The sequence below is a fragment of the Coturnix japonica genome, chromosome 3 (genome assembly GCF_054131305.1).
Source record: "Coturnix japonica strain WE chromosome 3, WE-NBRP24, whole genome shotgun sequence".
Lineage (NCBI taxonomy): Eukaryota > Metazoa > Chordata > Aves > Galliformes > Phasianidae > Coturnix > Coturnix japonica.
In genome coordinates, this window is record NC_140665.1 from 25784881 (window position 1) to 25810866 (window position 25986).

The following is a 25986-nucleotide window of genomic DNA, read 5'->3' on the forward strand; positions in this document are numbered from 1 at the left end:
TTGTCTCTCATGTCAGAGAGGCTGTGTGCCTTCTGCCTTAGCTCTGTTTCACACCATGCAGCAGTGGCCTAAACCACAGTCTAGAAGCATCAATAATACAAAACATTGTTGCAGTGCACTATAATGCCCATTAAAATATAGTGTATGGATCTTTCAGCAGTCATAGGAAATTTAGGTTAAAAAGGTCACGTTCAAGCCTGAATGCCTGAAGATACAGGCTTATAAAGTATTTTTAAAAAGCTGGTGTTAACATGGTTATAACAATTATTAATAGTTTTGCCCATTCATATAATTTAAGTGAAGTATAGCTAATTTCTCAGTAACGTCACTGCTACCTCCACTAAAAAACCAGCATGCTTTGCTCATGGAATTATCTATGCCTTCCTTTTGCTTCACAGGTATTGACCATGTATTACTACTTGCCAGTGCACATTATGGAAAAGATTTAATAGGCATGTACGAAGTCCAGAGATTTGTTTCACAGAATCACAGAATGACCCGGGTTGGAAGGGACCTCAAGGATCATGTAGTTAAACCATGCTTAAACCATTCCTCTGTCATTTCATCTCTAATTTTTAGCTTCACAAACTATCAGTTGTCTTTTCTTCCACATTGTTTGGATGTGGATTTTCCTAAAATATTATATCTTAAATGGTCAACAATTTTAGGAAGCCCCACTAGGAGATTCCAGCATAACAAAGAAAACGTTACATTAGTCCTTTTCTTAAAGTAGTCTGACATTAGTGTTCAGTTGTCTTAGAAAAGCACTTGCATCCAACATATTTTGCACACTTAGAAATATCCTCCTCATTCACATCATGTTTCCTGTATTTCACCTAAGAGAGAACAATCAGTGAGGTCTTTATCAAAGTTGTCCCTTGAAGGTAAGTTTTTGTACTTGAGAGTGAACCATTCATCTGTGTATGGATTCACACTGGATGCCAGTTAATGTTCTCACAATTTCTTGGTTAGTTGCTACACCTTTTACTTGCCAGTGGCTTCTTGCTAACTACAAATGATTGATTATGAAGGTTATCTTCCTAGGTGTAGGTGACTGAACTCTGCTCCCTTTGATATTTTTTCATTGAAAGCTCTTGCACTTGCCTGCCAATGTGGCTATCTGAATTTGTTACCTGTCTTCCAGTCTGAAAGAGGCAGAAGCATGAAGCTGAGGGACTCTTACAGTGCTTATGGAGAACAAAAGGCGTTTGTTGCATTATGTTCTCCTTTGTGGCAGTTCCACACCTTTCTCAAGAAAGCAAAGGAACTAGAAATTCCCTTGCCTACTGGTGAAGGTGCTCCTGATGCGTGCTGGATTTCATACAGACAGAGCCAGGAATAAAGGTACATAATTTGTGGCAGTACTGGACCTCAAAACCAAAAGCTTCCAAAGCCTCCTTGCTGTGATCTAGTGGTACAGTTGAAAGCAGCACCAACTAAACTGCAAAGTCGGCATGCTAAGAAATTTCTGTAATTCTTATAGTTGTACATAATAATTACTTTTCAATATAAGTAAGATGGGGAAATCTTTTTCAGCATCTTCTATACCTACATTGCTAGCAGTTCTGGAAATAGAAGTGCTAATGGAAGAACATTGAATAGAGGTGGGCAACAGGAGCAAGAGGCTGGGTAGATTTATGGCAGTGAAACCAGAGTAGCATTATGAAATTTATGCCTCTGCACAGACTATTAACACAGTTTGAAGACCAAATAGATTAAAGACATTATGAAGATATTACTGATGTAATAAAATATTTTTGATTATTTTTATTATTGCTCTAGTATTGTTTATAATTCTTAACAAATACACTACAGATGTAGGTGACATCATCAGAAGAAACATAACGTCAGGAGCATTTAAGACTCAGAAAGTGTCAAGCTGGTAAGGTGCTTCTACAGTGTTTTGTGGATTCTTGCATGTAATTGTATATTTAATTTAAATGTGAAATGTATAAATTTGTGATGTATTAATTACACTGACATAGGTGTTTACAGCAAGAATACATATGCATTATGGCTTAAGTGATGCCAGACAGAAATCTGGAAGTATTAAAAATCAACTCAGTTGTTTCCAAGGGTTTTCTCTGGTGCGTGAACATTGTAGAGGCCCAGAGAGTTTGGTTTCCTATCATGTCCAAAACCCTTCCTGATCCACCCTAAAATTGATGCCACTGAAGTGAGCTATTTAACTATTTCCCTGGCATGGTAGGGCCTGGAAACAGAGGAGAATGTGAAAATCATTCATTTTTTCTAATATTTAAAAAGCAAATTTTAAAGCTCTTCATATTTGAGATAAAGAGTTGTGAAAAAGCATGTGCTCAGAGGTGGCCACCTAAGATGAAATAGTGCATGTGTCTGCCTAAAAATTCACTTTTCTTTCTTTTTCTTTTTTTCTTTAAAGGATTTTTATTCCAGAAGAAGGGTTCGCAGTCTTATCAAAAAGGCTAAAGTAAAGCTGAAAAGTGGCTAAAAAAGCCAACTTGTTAGAACAGAATAAGCTTATTAATTTAGAGGGCTAAGCGCATACAATTTCAATGGCCATAATTCACATAATTTATTCTATGCTTATGTAGCCGTTCTATGTAGGGAAATTCTTTTAATTGAGTCCTTAGGAAAATGCTGCCTTTGTTGAGGTACATGTGAATAGAACTCAGAGAGATATCTGTGCATCCTGGTACTTGCTTCCCAAATAGACAAATATCATAAGAGTCCAGGAATAGTCTTTGAGGCTCCATGTACTGAACACTTGTGAGCAACTTCAGACCTGTGCAGTACATCTCTGCAGAAGCTTAGATTTTGTTGGTTTCCAATTACCATCTACTTTGTATAAGATTTCAGATTTCATCCCTTGTCAGGACTTCAAACCTGGTCTTTTAGATATCAATCAAAAGCACATTTTCTACCCTGTCCTCATTTACATTTATCTAATGCTTAAGGTCATTTGTGATCATTTGAGTGTATTTCAGCATATGGAATCAGTGAATAATAGATTTTGGCTTCACGCTGTGAAGAAAGATTGTGTTTTTACAAGACGTGATGTTGTTTACTGGGTGTTAATAATCACTAATTAATAAACATATCTAGACTTTATAAAATATTGCACTATAAGGAGTAAAAATGTCAAGTGTTTAACTTATTGAGTGCAATGGATTTGGGGCTGTTGTTTGCAGAAAAATAATTAAATTTAAAAATCAAATGAAGTACTATATAAAAATATGAGGTTCTCATAATAAAATTTAGTTTGATTTTTTTACTTCTGAAGACTTTTCTAGGTTCGTTGTAGCATTGTTAATTCTTAAAAGTGTTCTAATAAACAGTGACCATCATTCAACCTTTATTATACACATTAATAGTTGTTTTCTCATGTGAAAATTAAGGTTTTTACGTTAGGCTATTTGTTAAGTGCTAATTGGTGAATCAATCCTTCAGATTCAGTGATGATGATGACAGTAACAAAGTTATTTGATCACACCTTGAGGCCTTGAAGAAAATTAAAAGGCTGATATAGTAGCTGACATATTACTATAACTCTGACTCTTCCTACTACCCTAAACCTGGAGGTTGAATACTAAAAAAACACAATGCAATATAATGTTTTATATGAAAGAAAGCAACACTGTCAAGCAGAGTGACATTAAGTGACTTCTTTTACGTTGTTTAGAGCTAGCAGGCTCTAAATGGTTCATTTAAGTGACATACTTCAAAATTAATTTAATCTGGAGTAGGCGCTATGTGTTCCTCACTCTTAAGTGCCATTTAAACAGTGTCCAATGAAAATTATAGTATTATAACATATAAAAAATATTAGGCCCTTCTCACTGCATCTCCTTCTCACTTTGGGATCTTATACTCTTTTGCTTGAACCAGGAGTGCAAAATATCAGCAGGACATTCAGCTATGACATTTCAGGCATTCAAATCCAGGCCTGGAAGATTTGCCTAAAAATGTGTAACACAAAAAGAAGCAATCCATTATCAGTCGAATGAAGTTAGCTTAGGACAACCTGCCATACATTTATTTATTTAGATTTATACAAAATACAACAAATTAGCACTTATCTAGCTCTCTGCCAACTCTTGATTGTTGTTTAAAAGTACAGCAATGTAAGCCAATCTGGCAGTTTGACATATTATGTGTTGTAATAATAGATAGTTAGTAAACAGTATACTTCAGCAATGGTTATGGAATTCTATGCTTATTTTTAGCTTCGAGTAATATAGTCAGAATTCCTTGCTAATGCTTACTGGGAATAGGTACATAAATAACACCAAATTACTAGTAATGATTTGCCATAGGGAAGTGAATTATTAATATTGTGTAGAGGTTTGATAATTTTTGTTTTTCTAACAGTTGAGAAATTATCCTTGAACCTTTTCAAGTTTCTGCCATAACTTAGCCTGTTATCAGTTATCCTGATAGCAGTCATTGTAGCATCAGTTATTAGTAGTGCAACGTGTATGGCACGTTTGCTTTGAACATGTCTACCACAATCAAATTGTGAATAACATTTATGGAATCTCTGCTCTTTTTCTTCCTTTTTCATGTGAAAATCTCAATGAAATAGGGATTTATGTTGTAGAATTTTGAAAAATCGTTGTTATTACATATGACACAATGGAAAAGCTTTATCAAAGAGAAGGCTTTGCAATATATTCTAAAGGTTAACAGCCTTTTTTATTCTCATCTACCAGGGAGATTGTTCTTCCACCAGACTCCCTTTTCCGAGAAGAGTGATTGTTAAGAACAAAATTTGTATACTTACTGCTGATATAGTACTCTTAGGAGTTTATATATTTATTGCCTAAATGCAAAGGAGTTTTAGGCATAGACAAGTCTAGTCTAAGCTGCTAAGAACTGGTCCAGAGAGATTACATTTCACATTGGTATAAGTACATACAACAGTGAGAGGAACGCGTGTTGCATGATGCACTACTTGATTTATTTAGTAGTAATGTATCATGCACTCTTTGCTCATCTTATAGAAAGCATTAGAACTCACTCCAAAATATATATATATATTAATATGTATATATATTTTTAATATAAATTTATTTATATATTATTTATATATTTATATGTAAATACACACACACACACATACATATATATATATATATATATATATACATACATATAAGTAACTGAAAGTGAACTTTTTACCAACTATAAAATTCCAGTAATTTTCCAGGCAACGGGAGTTTGAGATATGGTCTGGGAGTGCCTCATTGTCCCACCTCACTGCACTTGTAACAAAGACAAAAACACATTGCTGATTTATCCTGAGATCATAAAGTGACCCAAGGAGTTGCACCACCACAGGTCTCAACAGCATAGCCATGATTCCATTCTTCTATTAATTACTTCTTTTTCTGTAACTGCCAGCATGTGAATATTTTAATCTTACTGCAACGCTCTTCCAATAAACCAGCTTTTTAACTGTTTAATTTCAGTGAGTTGTGCAACAAGTTCTATCAACAAAGATTACTATATTTTCAGTCATCTAATCAATGTGTTGCTAAATTCAAACTTTTTGATGTATATTTATTGAACTGTGTTTGTCAGTTTCATAACCCTACAGGAAATTTCTTTGAACTGCTTCTTCAGTCTCCCTGTGTGATGTTCTTGCATACACAGCAAGGAGGAGGCTGCCAGAAGAATAGTTTCCTGCCCTTTTGTCACAGTGCTTCTGGTCACTGCTGCCTTCATTTGATAATTTTATATATGTGTGGGAAGAAACAATGTCCATTTGTTGGTGCCCATTGTGTATTTGTAGCTCTCTATCAGAGAAAATTCAACTCAAGTGGAGGCCATTCCACACCTCTGATCATATTTGCCCTTTTCTGTTTCTTTCCTGGTTTCAGACTAGTGCCGTTCAGATTAAGGTAAAAAGTACTGCATTTAAAATGTATGCAAATTATATATCAGTGGCAAAAGTAGTCTTTCTGTTCCTCATCTAAAAATACCTAATGGTGATTGGCTTTTTTACTGTACTTGGGCAGTCTTGTAATGTTTTATGATACTGTTATAAAATAAGGAGCTTTCTGGTAATTATAATTTTCCTGCATTTCCTTTATGAAGCTGGGATTATTTTTTCTTTTTTTTCTCTTTGCATTTATCCATACAGAATTTCATCTGCCATTTTATTGTCCCAAACCTCAGTTTCATCCTTCTGCCGTTCTTTACAGCCTGCTCTTTTCCTTACTACCTTGAATAACCTCATAGTGTCAGCAAACTTTGCCACTTCAGTGCTCCTCAGCTGTAAACATGTTAAATAGAACAGGTCCTAGGGAAACTCTGCGGATTATCTCCCTCCATTGTGAGAACCGACCATTTACTACTATTCTGTTTCCTGTCTTTTGTTCCATTCTTTAGCCCTGCCAGGACTCTTATCCCATGGCTGTCTACTTTCCTTAAAAGTTGTTGGTGAGGGTTTTCTCCAGTAGTCCTTTGGAATCAGAAGCAGCCTGTCCTACCCAGTATCACCCTCATCTCAATACTTGTTGACCTCTTTTAAGAATTCCTGAAGTTCTGTAAAGCAGGACTTCTTTTTAAGGAAGACATTTTTCATCATAAAGGAGTTCTGTGATGAAAGTGTCTTCAGTTTCTTCTACAGTTTGTGCGCAAAGAATTAATTTCATCTCTCTGAAATGGTGCTATCCTCTGTGAGTTCTCATTCTATGTTATGATCATTAGCTGGCAGGAAGATTTAGAGCAAAAGAGGAATACTGTCAGTATTGTTTGTCTGACTGAATTTTTAAAGTCTATGGTCTTTCCTTCATTTGGATGCAATTTCAGCTTTGGAGGGATGATATTCTGCTTCTCATAGTTTTATTACTGTTTGACAGTATAACCTGACTTTCACTGACTTCCAACCTTGAGGTTTTTTTGGTGGTGGTTTTTTGTTTGTTTGATTGTTTTTTGTTTGTTTGGTGTATCCTACCATTTGTGTAGGCTTAATAAAATTGTAGTTTATTTTAAATCATTTTGTAGCTTTGTCTATCACCTTTATGTGACCAGGTAAGAATATATGAACAGAACAAAAGGGAAAATTAGCAAGATTTGTTTATATAATTCTATATGATAAGATAAAAGGTATCTACTATCTTAAAGTATAGCATGACATTGTTTTAATTCATTCTCATTTAAATTCTCAGTACATTTTATTATGCTCTTTTCTTAGCTTTAAGAGCACAACTGTGGCAAAGATGTTCTTGTATTTTCTTGGGTTGGACAGGAAGGTTGGATGGAGACCATTGGTATAAGAAAACTTGTGTCTTTCTTCCTAGATCTTAAAAGGAAAATATCAATGAGATGTTAGAATCTAAAGGTTATTTTTGTTTGTTTCCTTTTTTATTTTTTTTTATTGTTATGCCCTTTTGTATTTCCGTACTTTTTAGTAAATCTTTACATCGTGTTCCCTCATTCGCGGTGTTACCATTGTACCTTTGTCTGTTCTTCATGATCTACCTTGGCTCTGCCTCAGTAGACAATCAAGTACTTTCTACACACTTTTCTCCTTCATAAGTGCTCTCTGCTAATTTTTGCCACAGACATAGGAAAGTTAGGACAAACTTTAAATTTTGACAAAATGGTGATTATGGTGTCATCTTTGCTTATTTCATTAATGTTCTGTAAATATTCAATTATTCAAACGCTAAACATGTTATTGAAAATGAAAGGGAAAGAGGCATAAGAGTGAATCGGGATTCAGAAATGAGAGTTGAAGGGCTCTGTTTACTTGTCAAAAAAAGACTTGATTGTTAAGAAATGAATTGATTTTGATCTGAAAGTCTCATGTGGGGAAAAAAAAAACACAAAACCTTTAATAGAAGATCACTGTATAATGTACCTCACAAATACCTAACAAGATGTAGAAATTAAAGCTAAACAAATTCAGTCAAGAAAAAAAAAAGAGAGTTTTGGTAGAGAATGATACATCTTGCCATGGGAAGTGGTAGTTTCTGAGATAATGAGTGCAGTTCTTAAACATGTATTAATTTCCCAAGATAAACGGGCTTGATGGAGCAACTTGAAATCTTAGATGGTTGTAATTGTCCCTTTTGCCCTCAGAATCTGAGCACCTGTGAATTGCGTAGCCTCTGCTGTTTCAAACTATTTCCCCCATTCAGTCCTTCTGGGCCCTTCCTAATTCAATGTTTTTTTTTTCTCGTTCTTTTGATTCTCCTCCCCATATTCATGGATAGACTATTTTCCATGGGGCAAGAAACTGTCTTCCTTCATATTTTTACTCAAAAACCCGGTTTTTACAAAGCTTGCACTCACTGATCTTAGCAGTGCTGGGTGTGCTTATGCTGTCTCGTATTTTGAAATGATGCATTTAATTAATAATAAAATATTATACCGTAATAAAATACTCTATCATGTCAGTCTGGATCAGAATGTAAGAACCATCCATTTTGTGCATAATGAACTACATGAAACTTGCTAAAAACTGTAGTCAGTCTCCTAAATGAAGAGTGATTTAGAATTTATTGATACAGAGGACAGAAAGAAAAAGGTAATTTCACAAGCACTGGTGTTGGTAATTTTTTATTAATAACATTTTTATACAAGATATTCTCCCTTATTTAATATTTTAATTATGCTGAGTGATGCGTTGTGATGTGTCTGCAAAATGGAAATCTTTTTTTCTGACACATTTATACCCAGTGTATTTATTATGCTCCCAAAACTTAGTAACAGCAAAACTGTGAGTGTTTGGATTGGTTGCTCTTATAACATTTAACATTTATTAATATTCCCATCTGAATTTTATCAAAATACGTGGGTCACTCCAAAAATAATGTGTCCTATTTATTTCCATGGAAACTACAACAGATGCAAAGAGTGCAAAAATGTTATTAGAGCAAATTCTCAGCTACAAAACACTATTCTTCACAGTCACCACCATTAGCTGTGCATTTTCACCAGCAGTGAACAAGAGCCTGCATGCCATGCTCATAAAATTCTGCCCCAGTGGAAGCAGCTACTGTGACTTCTGCTGAAATGCACTACCCACCACCCCACTGTGCTCACATCGGCTGTTTGGTTTCCATAAACATTCAGCAAGCATCATTAAATGTCAGTGGGTGGCATTCAGTGACACACCTTTCTTTCATCCATACTTCCATGTCAGAAGCCATTGTGTCAGACTGCCCATCTGCTGCCATCTATTACATGGCAGCAACATGTAATGGGATATTGATGGGAAGGTTCAACCTCTACATCTGTACCACCAACATCTGCCTCAGGTGTCATGTGCCAACATACTAAATAAGGAGGCATTACTTACAGAGCAGCCTTTGTGTGTTGTTTAGGTACTTTCAGAACGAGGAAAAAGAGGAGCTTTTTAATTTTTTAAATCTGTTTTGTTTTTTTTTTAAAAGTCCATTTTTAAAACACAACTTCTAGGTAGGAAGTCCAAGATTGTGGTGTTTGTTTGTGTTTTGGTTTTGTGGGTCTTTTGTTATTTGGTTGGTTGGTTTTTTATTAGGTTTGTTGTTTGGTGTTTGGTTTTTTTTTTCCTTTCATTTTTGTTACTGCATTAACGTGATGAGGCTTCACCATGAATTGTTCCAAGCACTGTATGAACATGTATCAAAAAGGCAATTTCAGTTAGAAAGTCTATGGCCTAAGACTAGGGATAAATATTGTGAGGAAGGATAACGAGGATACCTATAGTCAGCATGATAGACAAGGGTTGAGGCACAAGAGTAGCCTAACCTCTTTCTAGTTTTTGTAGGCACTATTTTAAAGGAGAATTTCAAGGATAATGGAGTAAGTTTGTTACTGTTTGTGGATAACAGAGTGGAAGAAAATTGTAAAGGTGCTTCCTTGAAAAGCTAAGTGGAAAATGTAGGCTGACATTAGGGCTGATTAAAGAAGGAACTTGTTCTTTCAATATTGAATGAGAGATAGCAAATAGGGAAGTGAACTTTTGTGAAGCATTTGAAAGACAAGATTTGCAACTTACCTGGAAAAATACAAAGAGAAAGGTGACAAGATCATGGTTATAGGCAAGAAAAACAATCTTTGCAGCAGCTTACTGAATAAATATTAATAGGGAAAGACTGCATTTTCCAGGGGAGAACAGTATTGTAATGTTAAGATGTTCATGATGGTGACATGGTCAAAAGTTAAAGTGGAGAGGGTAGACAGGAGACTTCTAAGACATGCTATGCAAAGAAAATTGTCAAAATCTGAGCAGAGTTGAGGTTTATATATATAGGGGAGGGTCAAAACTAAATCTAGATTATAGACTGTAATTAATTACTATATCCCTAGGGATAAAGAAATGGAGGTAACAATGAAGCCTTGCAATGAGCTTCTCACTCACTGAGGCTTTGAAGAAAGCTGTTATAAGTCTAGATACCCTGTAATACAGAATTGAGTAGTGGGATTTTCATTTATGGATGAGAAAACCCAGAAGTAACATTCAGAGGAAGATGATGTTGAGATGAGGCACTGCAAAATTATCAGAAATATGGGAAATTTCCATCAGCAATTGTACATATTGCATTCAAACTGTAGAACTGTGAGAGGAAAGGAAGAATGATTGATGTTGGTTACCTGTGGTTTGAAGTTTAACCTTAATCTCTTGATACCAGTTATGCATTGTGGAGGATGAAATAATGGATAAGAATACAGAGCAAAGTGAGAGAGCTGAACTTAGAAAGGCAGAAGATAGAAGAAGATGGAGAAATAAGAACAGCCTAATAAAAAAATAAAGACAGGGAAATGATAGCAGAAAATTTGAAAGACTCCAGAGGAGTTGTAATGATAGGTATACGCATCACCTCTGTCAGTAGTTAATATCCATCTTTTTGATCTTTGTACAAAACTGAGTAATCTCAAACAAAGATCAAGACGTGGAGAAACATCCTCGTGATGCCTTTTGTTAATGTGTTAATGAACATGCTTGGTTAATGTCATAGAAAAAAGTCACATAAATCCCTAGACAGTCTTTTACCTGAAACAGTATACATACCAATGATAATACTTTTCAAAACTGAAACCTAAATTAAAATATGAAAAGAAGAGGTGGGTAGAGAGTGGTACTAGGTAGATGTTCTTCTGCTAACTGGGGCATTTTAAAAAAATCTTTATTGTAACTATTCATATAGTTTGAAGCAAGGCAGGCTCTCGTGTCTTTTGTCCTTTCTTCTAATTTTGATTTTTTGTCTGTATTTGCACAATGTCTCTTTTGCTAACTTGAGAGCTACTCTAACCTGTTCCATTCATCTCCAAAACATCTCAGAGAGTCTTGGAAATGTTTCAAGTTTCTATTATCCAAGACTTAACTTGTTGGGGTTTTTTTTTTTGTGTGCTGTTTTTTTTAATGTAAGTTATCTGCCTAGAAAACCTCTGAATAACAGAAGTTGAATAAAAATAGTAATGAGGAACTTTGTATGAGAAATGAAAACACAGTAAAATCAGGTCTTTTGTTGTAGATTGTTGTGATTCTTCACTAGTGTTAAGATAAAGAGTGTTGACATTTGTTACACTGTCTTCCATGAATTAGGATTGCTATACAGGGGAAGTGACTTAATGTCCTTGTTTCGTTTGCTGTTTCACAGTGTTGTTTTTATTTTTCCTTTCCTTCTTGTAAATACAAAGGGATATTTTTTGTGGGGGGAGGGTACGTTGGTACTACTTAAGGAAAGGATGCTCTTTTTTCAGTATCTATTTTCTTAGTTGATTTTGCCTGTTTGGCAATTTAAAAAATGAGTGAGGGGAAAAAAGAACAAAATGAAGAAATTAAAAAACATGCTTTTATTCTTTTTTTTTTCTTCTCTCTTTTTTTTTTTTTTTCTTGATGAATTTGATACTTTAAAATGGTGTGAACTTGATAATCTCAGAAACTAAAGTATCAGTACATATTTTCTCAGACTATTTTGATAGTATGCTTTCTCTCTGACCAGGAGAAGCCACCTCTGACTGTGAGAGAATAGTTCATTCTCCATAGCTCATTCAGTTCTTGTCCTTTTTGCTAGGACTGACATCAAGATTGCTAATTCATAGAATCACCAAGGTTGGAAAAGACCTAAAAGATCATCCAGTCCAACCATTCACCTATTACCAATAGCTCCCACTAAACCATGTCCCTTAACACAACATCCAGTTGTTCCTTGAACACCCCCAGGGTCAGTAACTCCACCACCTCCCTGGGCAGTCCATTCCAGTGCATATCCATTATATACATTATATAATTATCCATTATAGTAATGTCTTTGTGACATGGGTACTTGTCTGCAGAAAACTGGTCAAATTCATTTGATAGAGCAGCCATTATTGGGTACCAAACTTCAGCCAGCATCATCTTGGCTTAAATGGCAGCTGGACAGTGTCCATCTACTAACAGTAGACACAGTAACAATTGTGTCTTTCCAGTTGTGTCTTTCCCTTGGGATCTATGTTGTTTCCAATCTTCTTACAGCCAAAAAAGAGCCCAAAACATTTTCTATTTCCCGTGGGTTTCAGATCCCTTTTTTTTTCTGAAACCAAATGCTTACTTTCAACCCCAAGAAACATAACCTGTGTAAGATGAATAAGCCAGCACAAAATAAATGTCAGTAGTGGGCTTTACAGAACCTTAAATGTTTCTGTTGTTTTTTTTTTTTAAAGCCATCGACAGTATGATTTAGACAGGAGTAGACTATAAAGTACACTTTCCAAATTTACAAACTAATTTCAACAGTTAGTAGTACTGTAGCATCTTCTCTCAAAACAAAGGCATACAAATATAGCTTTAAAAGTTCTTATTTTTCTGGAAAAGAAAAAAAGAAAAAAGAAAGTGGAAAACAAATATCTTGAATCTTCTGAAACTTACTTTTTCTTTCCTAATTTAAACTCACAAATTTTCTTGCTCTTATCCGCTATTTACATTCAAGATGAACATCCAAAGAATTCAAGCAGACTTTAAAACAACTTTACAGAAATCTTCTTCTAAGGCTTCCCAATTGTTTGGCACCACGATCCTCACGTTAATATTTAAAATCAATAAGAAATAAATTCTGTTCCAAATTTTACTATTTCTGAAAATAGTCTGTTTTATGTCTACTAATTTAGTATTATTGGAAAGGGAAGAAGAAGGAAGGATAACCAAGGCCTGTATTTTCTGTGACTGCACTCAGCATGATACTGACATAAAGAAGACTTTTTGTGGCATGGCATTGCTTCATTTTATTTTTGTTTTTTAGGGCGTGCTTCATAAAGAGTGAAAAAATATCACATTTCTGTTGCTAACAGTCTTCTGATTTTCCTTGCAGTACTTTTCTTTAAATAGAAATGCAATCAGCATTTAACTTTATGTTGTCTTTGGTATTCATTTCAGATCTGACAACTGAGTCCATGAATCACATCCTCAACAATCCTTAGAAGAAGTACATAAAGTACATATGGATCACATGCACTTAGATACATCTTCACATATCTCAGTGGTTTTGCAGTATCAGGGGACTTTGCTGTTCTTCAGACTCAGGAATTGTATTTAGATTATAGGCAGTCTCATTGGTAGTTGATGGTATTTTTACGTATCCTGATTCACTACTTTCCCTAGAATTGAAATGATGTGATTCTGATTCAGAATCAGGCTGATTCTGACATCAGTGTTAATGATGTAATAATGCTGAATCTGAGCAGAATTATTTCTGATTCCCTAATAACAAGGGGGCATGTCTGCTTTACAGGTGCAGATGCAGATGTGTGATTGCAGTTCATGCAAATTTGTGGAAGCATTGAACAGATAACAGTGTAGAAATGGTAGCCCAGATTAAGCTATCTAACAGTTTCCAACACTGCAGTTTGTGCTGAGGCTTCATGTACACTAGCTGCGCTTCACTTACTGGTAATATTTACACTTCTCTAAGGATAGCAAGGATTTACGGCTTGTAGGCGCACCTTTCTCAGTGGTGTGTATACAACCTGAGTGAGATCAGAATGATTCCTGTTGTGTTACTTTCTTTATACAAATTATTTTTAGTTTATGTGGTTATTTCCCCATGTGGATGAAGATTTTCCTTATACTTCTGAATGCTAATAGCAAAATGGAATTAAAAAATATCTTAAATTTAAATTTGTTACTGGCCTTTGCAAAACTACAGTATTGGAACAAGTGACCAAGATCAGCCCTCGTGCAACATCAGGGAAGTGGAGGAAGACAGGTTTATGGCTGAATGTGGGGCCCTTGGCTCACTCCTTGTTGCAAAACGCACAACAACCATGTTGCTCATGCTTCTGGCAAGTCATCTTCTCCAGATTTTGCCCAGCATTATGGTTTCTTTTGCCTACCTGCACCATCTCCCTTGTGCCTACAATGGGTGTACAGAGAAAATGCAGTGTTCTGGTGCTTGGTGCAAACCTGACAGTAACATGAGAGAGACTTTGTTTTCCAGGAGACTGCCTTCCTAATTGTGTGTGTGAAGTATAGTAAATATATGGGTTAAAAAAAATCATAATTCAAATCCCTATAGTGGTACTGATCAGATCTCTGTTTCTGTAGCAATGAGAACCGAAGGTGGCCTTTTAAGGCGCACAGTTCATCTACCAATTTCCAGTTCTGCTTCAAGATTCTTAAAATATTAGAGTGTGTGCTTTAAACCCACAAAACTTACCTTTACCTAATTTTCACCATTCTAACCTAAGTTTCCACGGAAACAGGGTTGAAAAAGCTGCTGGTAGCCAGCAGGCAGCCAGCAGCTGAGAGTGAGAACTCTCCTTTGTCACTTTCCACTACTGGATGCCTGCTGCGTGCCAGTGTGCAAAGCTACCTAGGCTTCTAAAATCTGGAATACTTTCAATTTGGGGGGGGGGAAATTAAATTAATCTACTCTTTTCTCTCTTTGGATTCCCACAGTAAATTCCAGGAGGGAAAATGGGCTAATGAGTCCCCATCTGTTTGGGTACACCGACACCCAGATATTCAAAGCTGTCCCAACCAATTGGGCCTCTCCTTTCTTAATTTCCATCTTTTGAAAGCATTCTCCCTCAAATTTTGTGTCTGTTTACATATATATACACATATACTAGTAGTTCAATTCTCAGTGTGTATATCTCAGTTGACCTATATATCTACCAACATTTTGCAGAGTATAGTAAATGAAAAAACATTCTTTTTTTCCTGCATACTTAGTGAATGGTTTTGAATGAATGCATTATAACTGATCCCCAGTTAAATATTAGGACTAGTATGTGAATGGAGATGGCTTTTAACCAGAAGTAGATTATAGCTGTGGGAAGACTAAAGGGTCTATTTGGTCAAGACTCATACAAAACTGAGATAAGCATGCACAACCTGACAAGATCAGATTAGACCCTTCCCCCACAAGTGCTTTTCCCATAAATATTTATCTACTTTCTATTATAAATAACCAGGAAATGAAAAAGAAAGATGGATTCTTTTTTTTTTTTTTTTTTTTTTTCCCCCCTTAAAAATAGCCTAGAAACAGAAATGCAGCATCAAATCTTTGGGGTAATGATATTTTAAGTATGCCATAAATTCCAACACTGGTTTGCTGTTTCTTAAAAGGGAGCCAAGCACCGAAATCCTCTGTGGCAGCTACATAATTTGGCAGCATTTATAAACAAAGAAGAACTTTGCACAAAAGTGCATTCTTGCCTGTTATTAGGTATCTCAGAATTAAATAACTTATCACCTAGAAGAGAATAGGTGTTGACAAAGTCAGCACTGCTGTATTTATAAGCTTGCATGAGGTGACATAGCCAGCTCCAGAGTTAAGCTTGGCATTCTTTTGCCCTGTCTTTCCTCCCCCAAGCCCAAGTGAATGCTCACTTCATCAATGATAAACACAGCCAGCTCGCCTGCCAGATGTAACGAAGATCCATTTGGTCTACAAATTCCTATTTCATTCAGACTGTCAATACTCAGGCTTCCTCATGCACTGCTGCTAAGGGGTAAAAATCTGAGGCCGTACAGGTGTCTCCAACTCAGAAATGAATGTTTGTTGGTGACCCACTCATCAGAACCTGCGTGGATTGCCTTTCTGATATAATTAAAAGGTGGCTCTTTGCCTTTGAGATTTAAAACCGAAAGAACACAAAATAATATTTTATGTTCATTTTTGAAAGTAACAAGTGTATGCTCTTAAAAACACTCCGTTGTCACATAGGATGATGTTCCTATTTTTTATACCTTAAGATGAAAAACGTAAGTCCTTTTTTTATTTTTTCTTCATTAAAAAAAAAAAAAATTCCTTTTTTTTTCCTCCAGCATTTTACGATGGGATAATGAGACAGATGTCTCTCAACTGGAAGGACATTTTGACATTGTTATGTGTGCTGACTGGTAAGTACATAAAAATCATAAAACTCGTGTTAGAAAAATAGCTTTGCTGGAGTAATTGTACTGTGCTGCTTGCTGATGGCTAAGCAAAGTCAACAAATGAAGCACAAAGCCACCTTAACCTCAACAAATTAATATTCATCTCCATGTGACAGTTATAAGGTAGTCTTCTATCACACAGTAACTTCTACCACATTATTTCCCAAAGATTGATTTTGAGAAGCATTTCCATTTTCTGGAATTGCCTCTGTTTCATGCTTGACGTATCAGTAAATGGACGACTTAGGCAAATTGCAAATAATTATGGCTCAGTGAGGAACAGTCTGGAGAAAAGGGAGTTTATCAACACAAACAGCTCAATTAGCTTACTTCTTAGGAAAGATCTGACTATTGATATAAGGGGATATATTTTTTGCTCCCTGGAAAATCTTTCCAAGGAAAAAAAGATTTCATAACCCCCTTTTTTCCCCCCTGTGACATTCTGCTTCTTAAATCAATTTGACAGCAGTATTTGTAGAAAAAGGCTTTATTGTTATTTACAGTCACGTATGTTAATTGTAAGAGAATTCTTAGTAAAAAAAATCCAAGTGCACCATTTAATTTATGAAAAGATGGATACATGTTGTAATACGGGATATTGTTTAATGATTCATGCAAATAAATTTTATTGACAGAAACCATTATTGATACTGAATCTGTAGAATTGTGCTTGCTTTATTTACAGCCTGCTAGCTTTTTAAATGGCAAATTATTAATTATTTGCAATATATAAATTAAATGTAAAATGAGATGTACAGATTTAATTTAGGAGAGTAGTTATTTTGAAGTAAGTCTGTCTTTCGCTCATATTCCCTCTTGACCCTTTAAATGCCTAAAGAAAGAAAGAGCTGTTTATGTTTTGTTGTACTGCACGTTGTAAAGGACCAAATTCTGAGAACAAGGACTTCCTAGGATAGCTCAGTTCAGCTGATTTCTGTGTTCTACTGAGAAACAGTTAAAGGAAAAAGGGAAAGGGAAGTGTGAAGCTGTCTATTGTCTTTTTAAACAGTGTTCTTTTAAACAATGTTCTTTTTAAGAGGCTTCTGATAAAATATTCCTCTAGGGCTTTTTTTTTTTTTTAATTGTTTTGTTGTTGTTGTTGTTTGTTTGATGTTTTGCTATTTAAGCAAACTCTTGTGATTTCAGAAAAGTTATCATTTTAGTATGTCACAGGAGACAGTGTATTTAGTCCTCTTTTTTTCCTATTTCTAATACCTGTTTGTTTGCAGGCTGCACAACAGTGCTTCATTTAATTTCAGAGGAGTTCTTTGTTCCCAAAAAGGACAGAGGAGAGTTTCTAACTAATCGCTGATAATGTGCCTCAGAGATGCATCATCTGATTAAAATAAGGAGCTAAACAACACCATATGATTTCAGCAAGTAATTTAGTAAATGCCTTCCTCACCAAATATTAGAATGGATACTCCAGGTTTCATTGCACAGATGAAGTTAATGCTGGGCAGGATTAGATCAGATTAAGTATGAAAGTCAGATCAGAGTGCTGGCGGACATGAGCAGGAGGGCAACAGTCTTCTCGGAGGCTTAGACAAGGCTCACATATGGATGTTCTCCAGATTATGTGGGTGAAGCAAGGTCTTGCCAAGAGATTTAGAGTTAAATTTGTTCTTCACGCAAATATCAAAACAACCTGGCTGTGCCATCTCTTGTATTCTTGATACTCACACCATGTCATCCTATTTGTGCTGTGAGTACAGCAGAGCGAGACTTAAGTTGGTGTCTTTTTTTCCAGTAATATTCTTGCTAATACTCCTCCTGGTCTTTTTGGAAATAGTGTAGTTTCTTTAGGAAACAAAGAATCACACACGACAGGTAAAATACATTATGTATTTGAAATCCCCGTGTTTTGTATGTTTATTTTGAAGCACTTATGATGCAGGTAAGTGTATAAATATTTATAGATTTCTAAAAAATAAATAGAAATGTGCAGGTTAGTTTAAAGCACGCGTTTTTATTCAGAAATTGCCTCTGTTTTCTTATTCCAAATGCCCATATATCTAGTTTAATAAGCATGAAATCCCTTTATTGTTTGCTTCTTTTAAAAAATCATTCTTTTAGTTACAGACACTAGATTTTCTGATACACAAAAAAGCTTGCTTTATCAAACTCAAATCATTCTTTTCATTTTCATGTATTTCTCTCCCGAGATATAGAATTGACTTTAGAACTGTTGGCAGAATTTTTGCTTCCTGATTTTTTTGGGGCTGTCATTGAAGAGGAAAAGAAATCTCTTTTCTTACAGCTCCACAGCTGAAACCTGAAGTATTCAGTGATAAAAACAGATAGGAGAGATTGTATTTAGTTTAACACCACCATATAGCTCATTGTCAGTCAATAAAATCTGGGATTAGAACAGAGAACTATAAAGCAAAAAATCTGAGTTCAAATATTAGGTACATGGATAAATTTTTATTGAAGTATTTCCAGCAAGGGTGATATTGTCTGATTCCCTGAATAGCTAACCAGTGGTACTACTTGATCCCATTTACATGAAAACAAGCTCTATTCATAGACATATTCCAGACCCACATGGAGGTTCAAGCAAAAATGTACGTGATTACAACAAGCGGTGATGTGTTTATATTCATATATTTACAGTCAGGCGTTCATAAACCTTGTGTGCAGGGGTGGAAAATAAGTTACTTCCCAGAACAGCCAGTCTATTAGTTAACAGCTAAATTTAGAAGCTCAACTAGATTATAAAATAAATAAGAGGCAAACGATGAAAGCTAGTCATTATTTAACCATTCAGGATTTTGACAATAAAAATAGTTTCATGGCTCAGCAGTTCCGAAATAACTTGTAAAATGTCAACTATGAGATAAAAAATAAGGAAAAAAAATTATATCTCAGCAAGTCCACACCTGGAAGTAGGATACATTGGAAGAAATTACTGAAATAATGGAATTTTTAGAGCATATCCACTCACCTCGATTTTTTAAGCAGCGTTTTCAAGGCCAGGGGAGGCTGCCAGAATTCTGAACTTTCATTTGACCTGCGCTTATAGGTACAAGGTCAAGCAGATGCTGGAGCATGAGTATGAGTAGAGAGGAGAAATAACAGATGTCCATGTGGATGGACCACGAACAAGACTCATCTGCAGCTCCTAGGAGTCTCACATTTCTGATTATGATCTTTGTTAAGACAAAGAAAGAAAGGAAGAAAAAAGTTGCTGAGATTTTTAGACTGAGAAAACAGTCAGTGTCACTAGGGGAGAGCTAGCTGAAAAATCTTTGCCTTGCAGGTTTTTGCAAACTGAATTTTTAGGCATAATTTTTATGTAGAGACAGAATATGGTTTAAAACTTCATATCGCCTCGTAAATGCATAGTATCCAACTTTATGTAGTTAGAGTGATTGTATTCTTAAAGTTTGGCACATGTGCAAGGATTTTCACTGCAGAAGCTGGCGGGCCTGTCCCACATTACTTTTCCTGCTGAGACCCTTGCTAGAGTCACGAGGAGTCATGGATTCAACAGGAATGCAAAACTGAACAGAAAATATTCCTTAGATAATTTAAAATATACCCATTCTTTTCCTGTTAGTATTTAATTTAATATAAAGAAGTCTTTGTGCAAGAATGCAGTAAGATTTCTATTGCTCTTCAATTTAAATCTATTATTCATTTCAAGACTGTTTGATTGCCCACACTTTCAAGTGCATTGTAATCTGACAGTGTAGAAGGTTGTTTTAGTTTATGTTAGCCGTGCAAGTGAAGGTCAGCTAAAAGTGACTCTTACACAGGGCACTCACTACTCATAAATGTAATGATTTCTGAAGTATACCTGTAATCTAAGCTCCTTTTCTAATTGAAAATATGCAAAAAGAAGAATAAGTCAACATTGCACTCTATAAAATGTAAGCACATGCCAGTTGTTGCAAGGCACAAGATAACATGACAAAACAGCAGCATGAAATGAAGAAAGTATCTACCCTTTTTATTAGATGTTTCATGGTGGCTTGCTTACATACAACGCTGGTGCAAACTTTCATGTGATTTTACAGATTAGCAGAACTGCCTACACAAAGGCCAAGTCATAAACCATGTTCTTGCCTCTTTACTGCCAAGATCGGAAACTTCTGCTGGCCCCAAAAAAGCCTTTTTATTACTGTCCTACACTTGGATTTTCACAGGCTCCTTTCTACATAAACATGAGATATTTTTATAGGAAGTAAAAAAACCAAAAATGTATATCAGCTTTTTAATGGAATAAATACTGAGCCCTCCAAAGTGAGCCAAGCTAAATTTAAAATGAGGTATGAGAACAAAGTGAGAGTGGTTTAGAACAATATATTATGTAATTTGAATGAGCTTTAAAGGATTTTCCAAGGGGTACATATTCAGTATGCTATGTTAGTATTTAATCCTACAAATGCTACTGCTAAGAGGAATTGCGTGACTAAATCTCCTTCCATGGGCCAAATCCTATGCTGGACCTATGTGCATCACAGATCATCTGACAACTTCTTCTGTTTTTTCCTCATCCAGGACATCCTCCAACTCAGAGGGAAACTAGAAATGTTCTTCCATGCTCCCTCTGGTCAGAGTATGTGGCATGTTTCAGTCAGTCTCCTTTAACACTCAGATATCAAGTGGGTGTCAGGCAGAAATGGTATCCTTGAAGTTGTCCAATCTCTTGGCAGATCACCTGAATATTTGAAGCTCCTGGTGAACAAGGACCTATAAGTATATTACTGCAAAGGAACGAGACTGGTGGCAGTAATTGTGGCATAAAGGTCCCTGAAAAATGAATTTTAGCTCTGTAAAAGTGCATCAAAATTTGAAGAAACTTAACTCATAGAGATTCTTTTAGGAGAGAACTCGTGCACTATATTCCATCTCTTGTGCAGGTGGCCATGTTCCTGGCAAAGTAATGTCTTATGGTATCTATCCATACAAAGATCTACCTGAAATGAGTGTGACTAAAGCTCCCAGGAGACATTACAGAGATCAACTGCTATTTCAATGAATTAAGTTTAATCAAATATTTGTCCATTTCTTCCAATAAGATTAATCAAGGTTGAAGGGCAGATATCATGCCAATTGCTAAAATTTGAATTTCCTTTTGGACAGGCTGCCAGTTAGTCAGCTTATCATACAGTAATTCAGTACCTTCCTGAAGGAATTAAAGATGTAATATATACTCTTATAACTGACTGACTTGTGGTTAGCAAGCCACAGTTTTAATATAATCGTTTAGAAATTTCAAACCTGGAAAAAAATCACTCACCCTACGGAAAATTCTGTTTTAGTAAAAAGGAATGGAGATTGTAGAAAAGCGTCATAAAGAATGGACAAAGTGCCTTCTAGTGTGGAACTTGAGCTAGGAGAAACTGGAAATAGTTTTATTAAAGAGAGAGAATGAAAAATAATGAAGAAAGCATCACATTACTTATGGCCTGCTTGATAGGAGTCTTTGTTATCTGAATTACCAATATAAATTCAGCCTATGGTAGTAAGGACTGAAAGGCACTGGTTGCTATCTGATGGATGTTTTAGATGTCTCTCATCCACATTAACTAAATGTCCACAAACATCTAGGCAGGAGTGATCGGTACCCTGGTTGCCAGTATTAGTATATACATTAAGGTACTGAGGGGCACGAAAAGTGGATTATTCCCTCAAATCATCAGATAATCATGCCAAAATAGGGATGAGCATGTCGGCAATGTTGCATGAGAAAACTGACTTTGCTGCTGTCAGTGCAGTAGATGAAGGATTTCAGTCTTGAGGGAGGACAGCTCTGTATGATTTGGGTCATTGTGTTTGAACAGCATTTGAGAGAATGAGGAGTTGGGGGCTTGCAACTCTTTCTGTGGAAAGATAGACATAGATATAAAAATAGAAAAAAATCTGCATAATACATAATAATGAATTAATTCTACAACAGTAAAGGGAAAAGGAAAAAAATACCTTCAATAATAGCGCCCAAAGTACAATAGAGGATACTTCTAAAAATTCCACCCTCCCTTGTACAGAAAGCATGTAAAATGTTAGCTTTGTATCACAGCGTATTAGTTCTGATTTCTGATAGAGTGGTATTTTAATAGCATGTATATGTGATCTGTGAATTTGAGCTTTGGTTTAGGTGCTATTTGTTTCAGGATTCATCTATTTTTGTTTATTTTTTTAATTAAAAAGTACTTGAATTGGACCACAGGAATGTAGACCACAGTTTCTCTTTTACAGCATTGTGTAAACATATGTAATTAGCCTTGTACTTATCTGCATTAGTATCATTAGAATTGAAAACCCATTTTAATCTGGATTCTGTTCTCTTCTCAATGTCAGCCTGTTTCTGGACCAGTACAGAGCTAGCCTTGTTGATGCAATAAAGAGATTACTCCAACCCAGTGTAAGTATGTTTCTATTTTCTCCTGAACACTGGCTTCAGAATAATTAGTCTGTGCACAATGATTGAGAGAGTAATGGAATGGCAGGATTAATGTCATGTAATACTTTAATACTTATTATGTCCAACTTCAATTGAGTCTTCTAATCTATCAGATTCTTTCCTAATCATAAACTAGGAAACTTCTTATACTTGGCCTTCAGATAAGGAACACAGTGGGTAGTAAAATAAATGAAACCGCTTCAAAGATAGCATGAGATTATTTTTATCAAAGCGTTTCTCGAGTATTTTCCTTTGATAATAATGTCTTCATATTAAAGTAAAAGTACGATATTGAAAGTTTTTATGTTGGCTTCTGTCATTTGTAATCCCTTCAATAGTAACCTTTGTCATTGTGTATTTATTTATTATGAAAGAATATTTTTTTCTTTTCATTTCTGTTTATATGAAATGAATAAATCCCTTATGCATATGTTGTAGAACAAAACTTTTTTTTTTTTCATGAAGTAGGCCTTGTATTTACATGTTTTCTATTTTAAAACATAGTGAAATCAAGCTCTTAATAAAATGCTACATATTCAACATGGGTGTCACTGAGAATATATTTTATGTATCTCAGTCTTCTAGGCTATTAAAATAAACCTGAGAGACTTACAGGAGAAAAGAAGCTGTTATATGCATATATTTATAGCCAACAAACAATCTTGAATCTAATTAAAAAGGGAGAGAGAGAGAGAGAGATCAAAAAGGAATAGGAGAAGACACAAAGTGTGTAAGAAAGAAACTGAATTCTACTTTTCATTCTTACCATATAAATCTTTCTGTATGGGAAAATTTCCACTTCAACACAAAGCTATTTAGTGCTAACAATTCATTCTCCAAATTTTATTTAAGAATTTCATTTTACTTTTTGTATGAGAGATTTTCTCTATATAAGGAATATAAGACTCAAACGTGCAAAGACTTAAGAAACTGAGTCATTTTAGCCATGTAAGTAATCCCATTCTTTGCTAAGAGTGATCAGGTTTCTATTCTTGGTTCTATCATAGACTTTCCTGAGTGACTTAAGGCAAGTTACTTAAGACTGAATGATTTTAATGAGATGTGGATCAAAGCTGCCAGGCAGACAGGAGAAATGTGGTCACCCTGGGGAAAATGTTACGCAGATATTTTTATCAGTAGGAGCAAGGGTGATATAGGGAACTTGTGGCCACAGTTACGCATTTGGTGTTATACCATCAGCTGCCAGTGTGCAATAATTTTGAGGACCTCCAGGTGATTTGGAACACAGAGATTATCTCAAATTAATTAAAGTCAAAAAAAAAATAAATTGGGGTGGCCCAAATGAGTGCCCTCACATGGTTATTTGGGTATCACCATAGGCCACTGCATTGATAGCATGAAAAGATGTGGAAGGAAAGTATGAATAGCAAGAATTTTATAAGAGAATGGTGTGGTGATGTCCATGAAGGACCATTCTACTTTTCTGAAGTTATTTAAAGATTTTCAATCTGGTTTTAAGAGATATACCATGTTACACTCTATTTTACTGTATTTCTCTTTCAAACTAAATTTGAAGTATTTAGTCTATACAGTGTGAGAAGGACTGATTGCATAGTTTGCTGAATCCAAACTGAAATTAAGGGCAGCAGTGATGAGGTATGAACCTTACTGCCTCATCAGAGCTGCTGGAACAGTGACTGACGTTGAGCTTGACACCCCAAGAAACTCAGAAAGTTCAACCATTGCTGAAATGCCCACAAATGGTGGTGTCAGTAAATGCCCTGAGTGGGGTACATGTTCCCCATTACGGTGAAGTTGCTGGTGAAATTGAGGGGCTCCAGGGGAGTCTCATCCTCCTTCTGCTAGAGCAGAGTTCTAGGGAGCATGAGATGGCAGCATTGGGAGAAGGACCCTCTGTTGAAGGCTCCCTTTGCTTGATAACACTAAAGGATGCCAAGGCTGTGAGGGAATGTTTCACACTGATTGCGAATTTCCTGTGTTTAATGTTTTTCATCCGTATTCAGACCTAACATTTACATAAGCAATTCCAGTGCCTTTAGTGGGAGTTACACCCCTTTGCGCATAAAATTATTTAGCCACAAAATGAAAGTTACAGCTACACAAATGAACAAAAATGAGTTGCTTTGGGTATTGCCCTTGGTCTCCTTTGTGCTTAAATTTCCCACAAGGGAGATGAGGATAACAGTATTTCCCTATCTCACAGAGACATTGTGAGAATAAATACAGTGCTATGGTATTAATGATTACAGTCTTTTATGTACACATTAGTACCATAGATACTGAGGTAGTTTTTTTGCTGCCTCACCGAGTGTTGTCTCAGTGTATGAGTACATGTGCTGTGGCACATAGATTTCTCATGTATCCTCCTCACTAAGTGTGTCAGCATTATGACTTTCCCAAATTCTTTCTGACCTGATGTCATTCAATCTTTTTTTATTTTTTCCGATACATGAATTTGCATTTTCTTTAGCCAAATATTCTGTAGTGTATAATCAATTCTGTAATTTGTTTAGACACCCACAAAAATGCTTTTTTTTTTTTTTTTGCCTATTTGGTTGGTTACAGCACCTCACAAATTACTCTTAGCTGTCATTAATATAGAAAACTTTGTGTTCACCTCAATTTGATATGTGGTTTGTTGGTATTAACCTTTGTTTACAGTTCTTCAACTGGTTTTCATTCCAGGTGACAGAGCACAATACTCAGCCAATTAGAATTAATTTTGCAAATAAGATTTTTAGAGATGCTATATCAACTGGGTGAGGTTTGGGGCAAATAATTCATACAGGGTCTAAAATCTATCAGTTCAAAGTAAAGCATTTTTTTTTCTTAAATACAGAAGGATGAACAAACTACTAGCTAATGGACCATAACATATTGCCTGGGCATCATAAATGGCCTGATCATCTTGAAAGATCCCGAATTACTATGCAAGAATATTAAGCTGTGCTTTCAATGCAGTTTTTCCATTTAGGGTCAAATTCAGTTGCACTGCTCAGGTAGTTTAAAATATCTTTTTTTAAAAAAAATTAATGATTGGGTCTCATGTGCCTTCCATTTTACCCTGTTGTAATTCCACTAACAGCAAGTGGGAGGTACTCTTCTATGTGAAAAAGTAAAAATAGAAGAATATTATTTACAGTCTTTGTGTGGTCATGAGCTAACAAATGGCTTTGCATTGAGGGTATATTTTGTATCCTTTACTGTGTTTTAGCTGGGTAATTTGTAGACGCTGCTATTATGTGAACAGGAG

The 25986-nt window shown here is 35.5% G+C and overlaps 2 protein-coding genes across 5 annotated transcripts in view; one reads left to right on the top strand and one right to left on the bottom strand.

The window, feature by feature from the left end:
• CAMKMT (calmodulin-lysine N-methyltransferase) overlaps window positions 1-25986 on the top strand; it is a 175571-nt gene that overhangs the window by 141016 nt on the left and 8569 nt on the right. For both annotated transcript variants that reach the window (XM_015857439.2, XM_015857440.3), the window contains exons 7-9: window positions 1816-1882; window positions 16229-16303; window positions 22649-22712. In XM_015857439.2, the coding sequence (XP_015712925.1) occupies window positions 1816-1882; window positions 16229-16303; window positions 22649-22712 (206 nt within the window). The remainder of the gene's footprint in view (window positions 1-1815; window positions 1883-16228; window positions 16304-22648; window positions 22713-25986) is intronic.
• LOC107311198 (uncharacterized) overlaps window positions 17442-25986 on the bottom strand; it is a 125607-nt gene continuing 117062 nt past the window's right edge. Inside the window, exons 3-4 of one of the 3 annotated variants that reach the window (XR_014944593.1) lie at window positions 19287-19491; window positions 17442-18614 (exon numbers count right to left, since the gene is read on the bottom strand). Coding sequence is in view for 1 of the 3 variants with exons in the window: in XM_085543105.1 (XP_085399231.1) it covers window positions 19451-19491 (41 nt within the window). In the remaining 2 variants the exon portion in view is untranslated. Of the gene's footprint in view, window positions 19492-25986 lie in introns of all 3 variants that reach the window. The other 2 variants (XM_085543105.1, XR_014944600.1) reach the window with 2 other exon arrangements.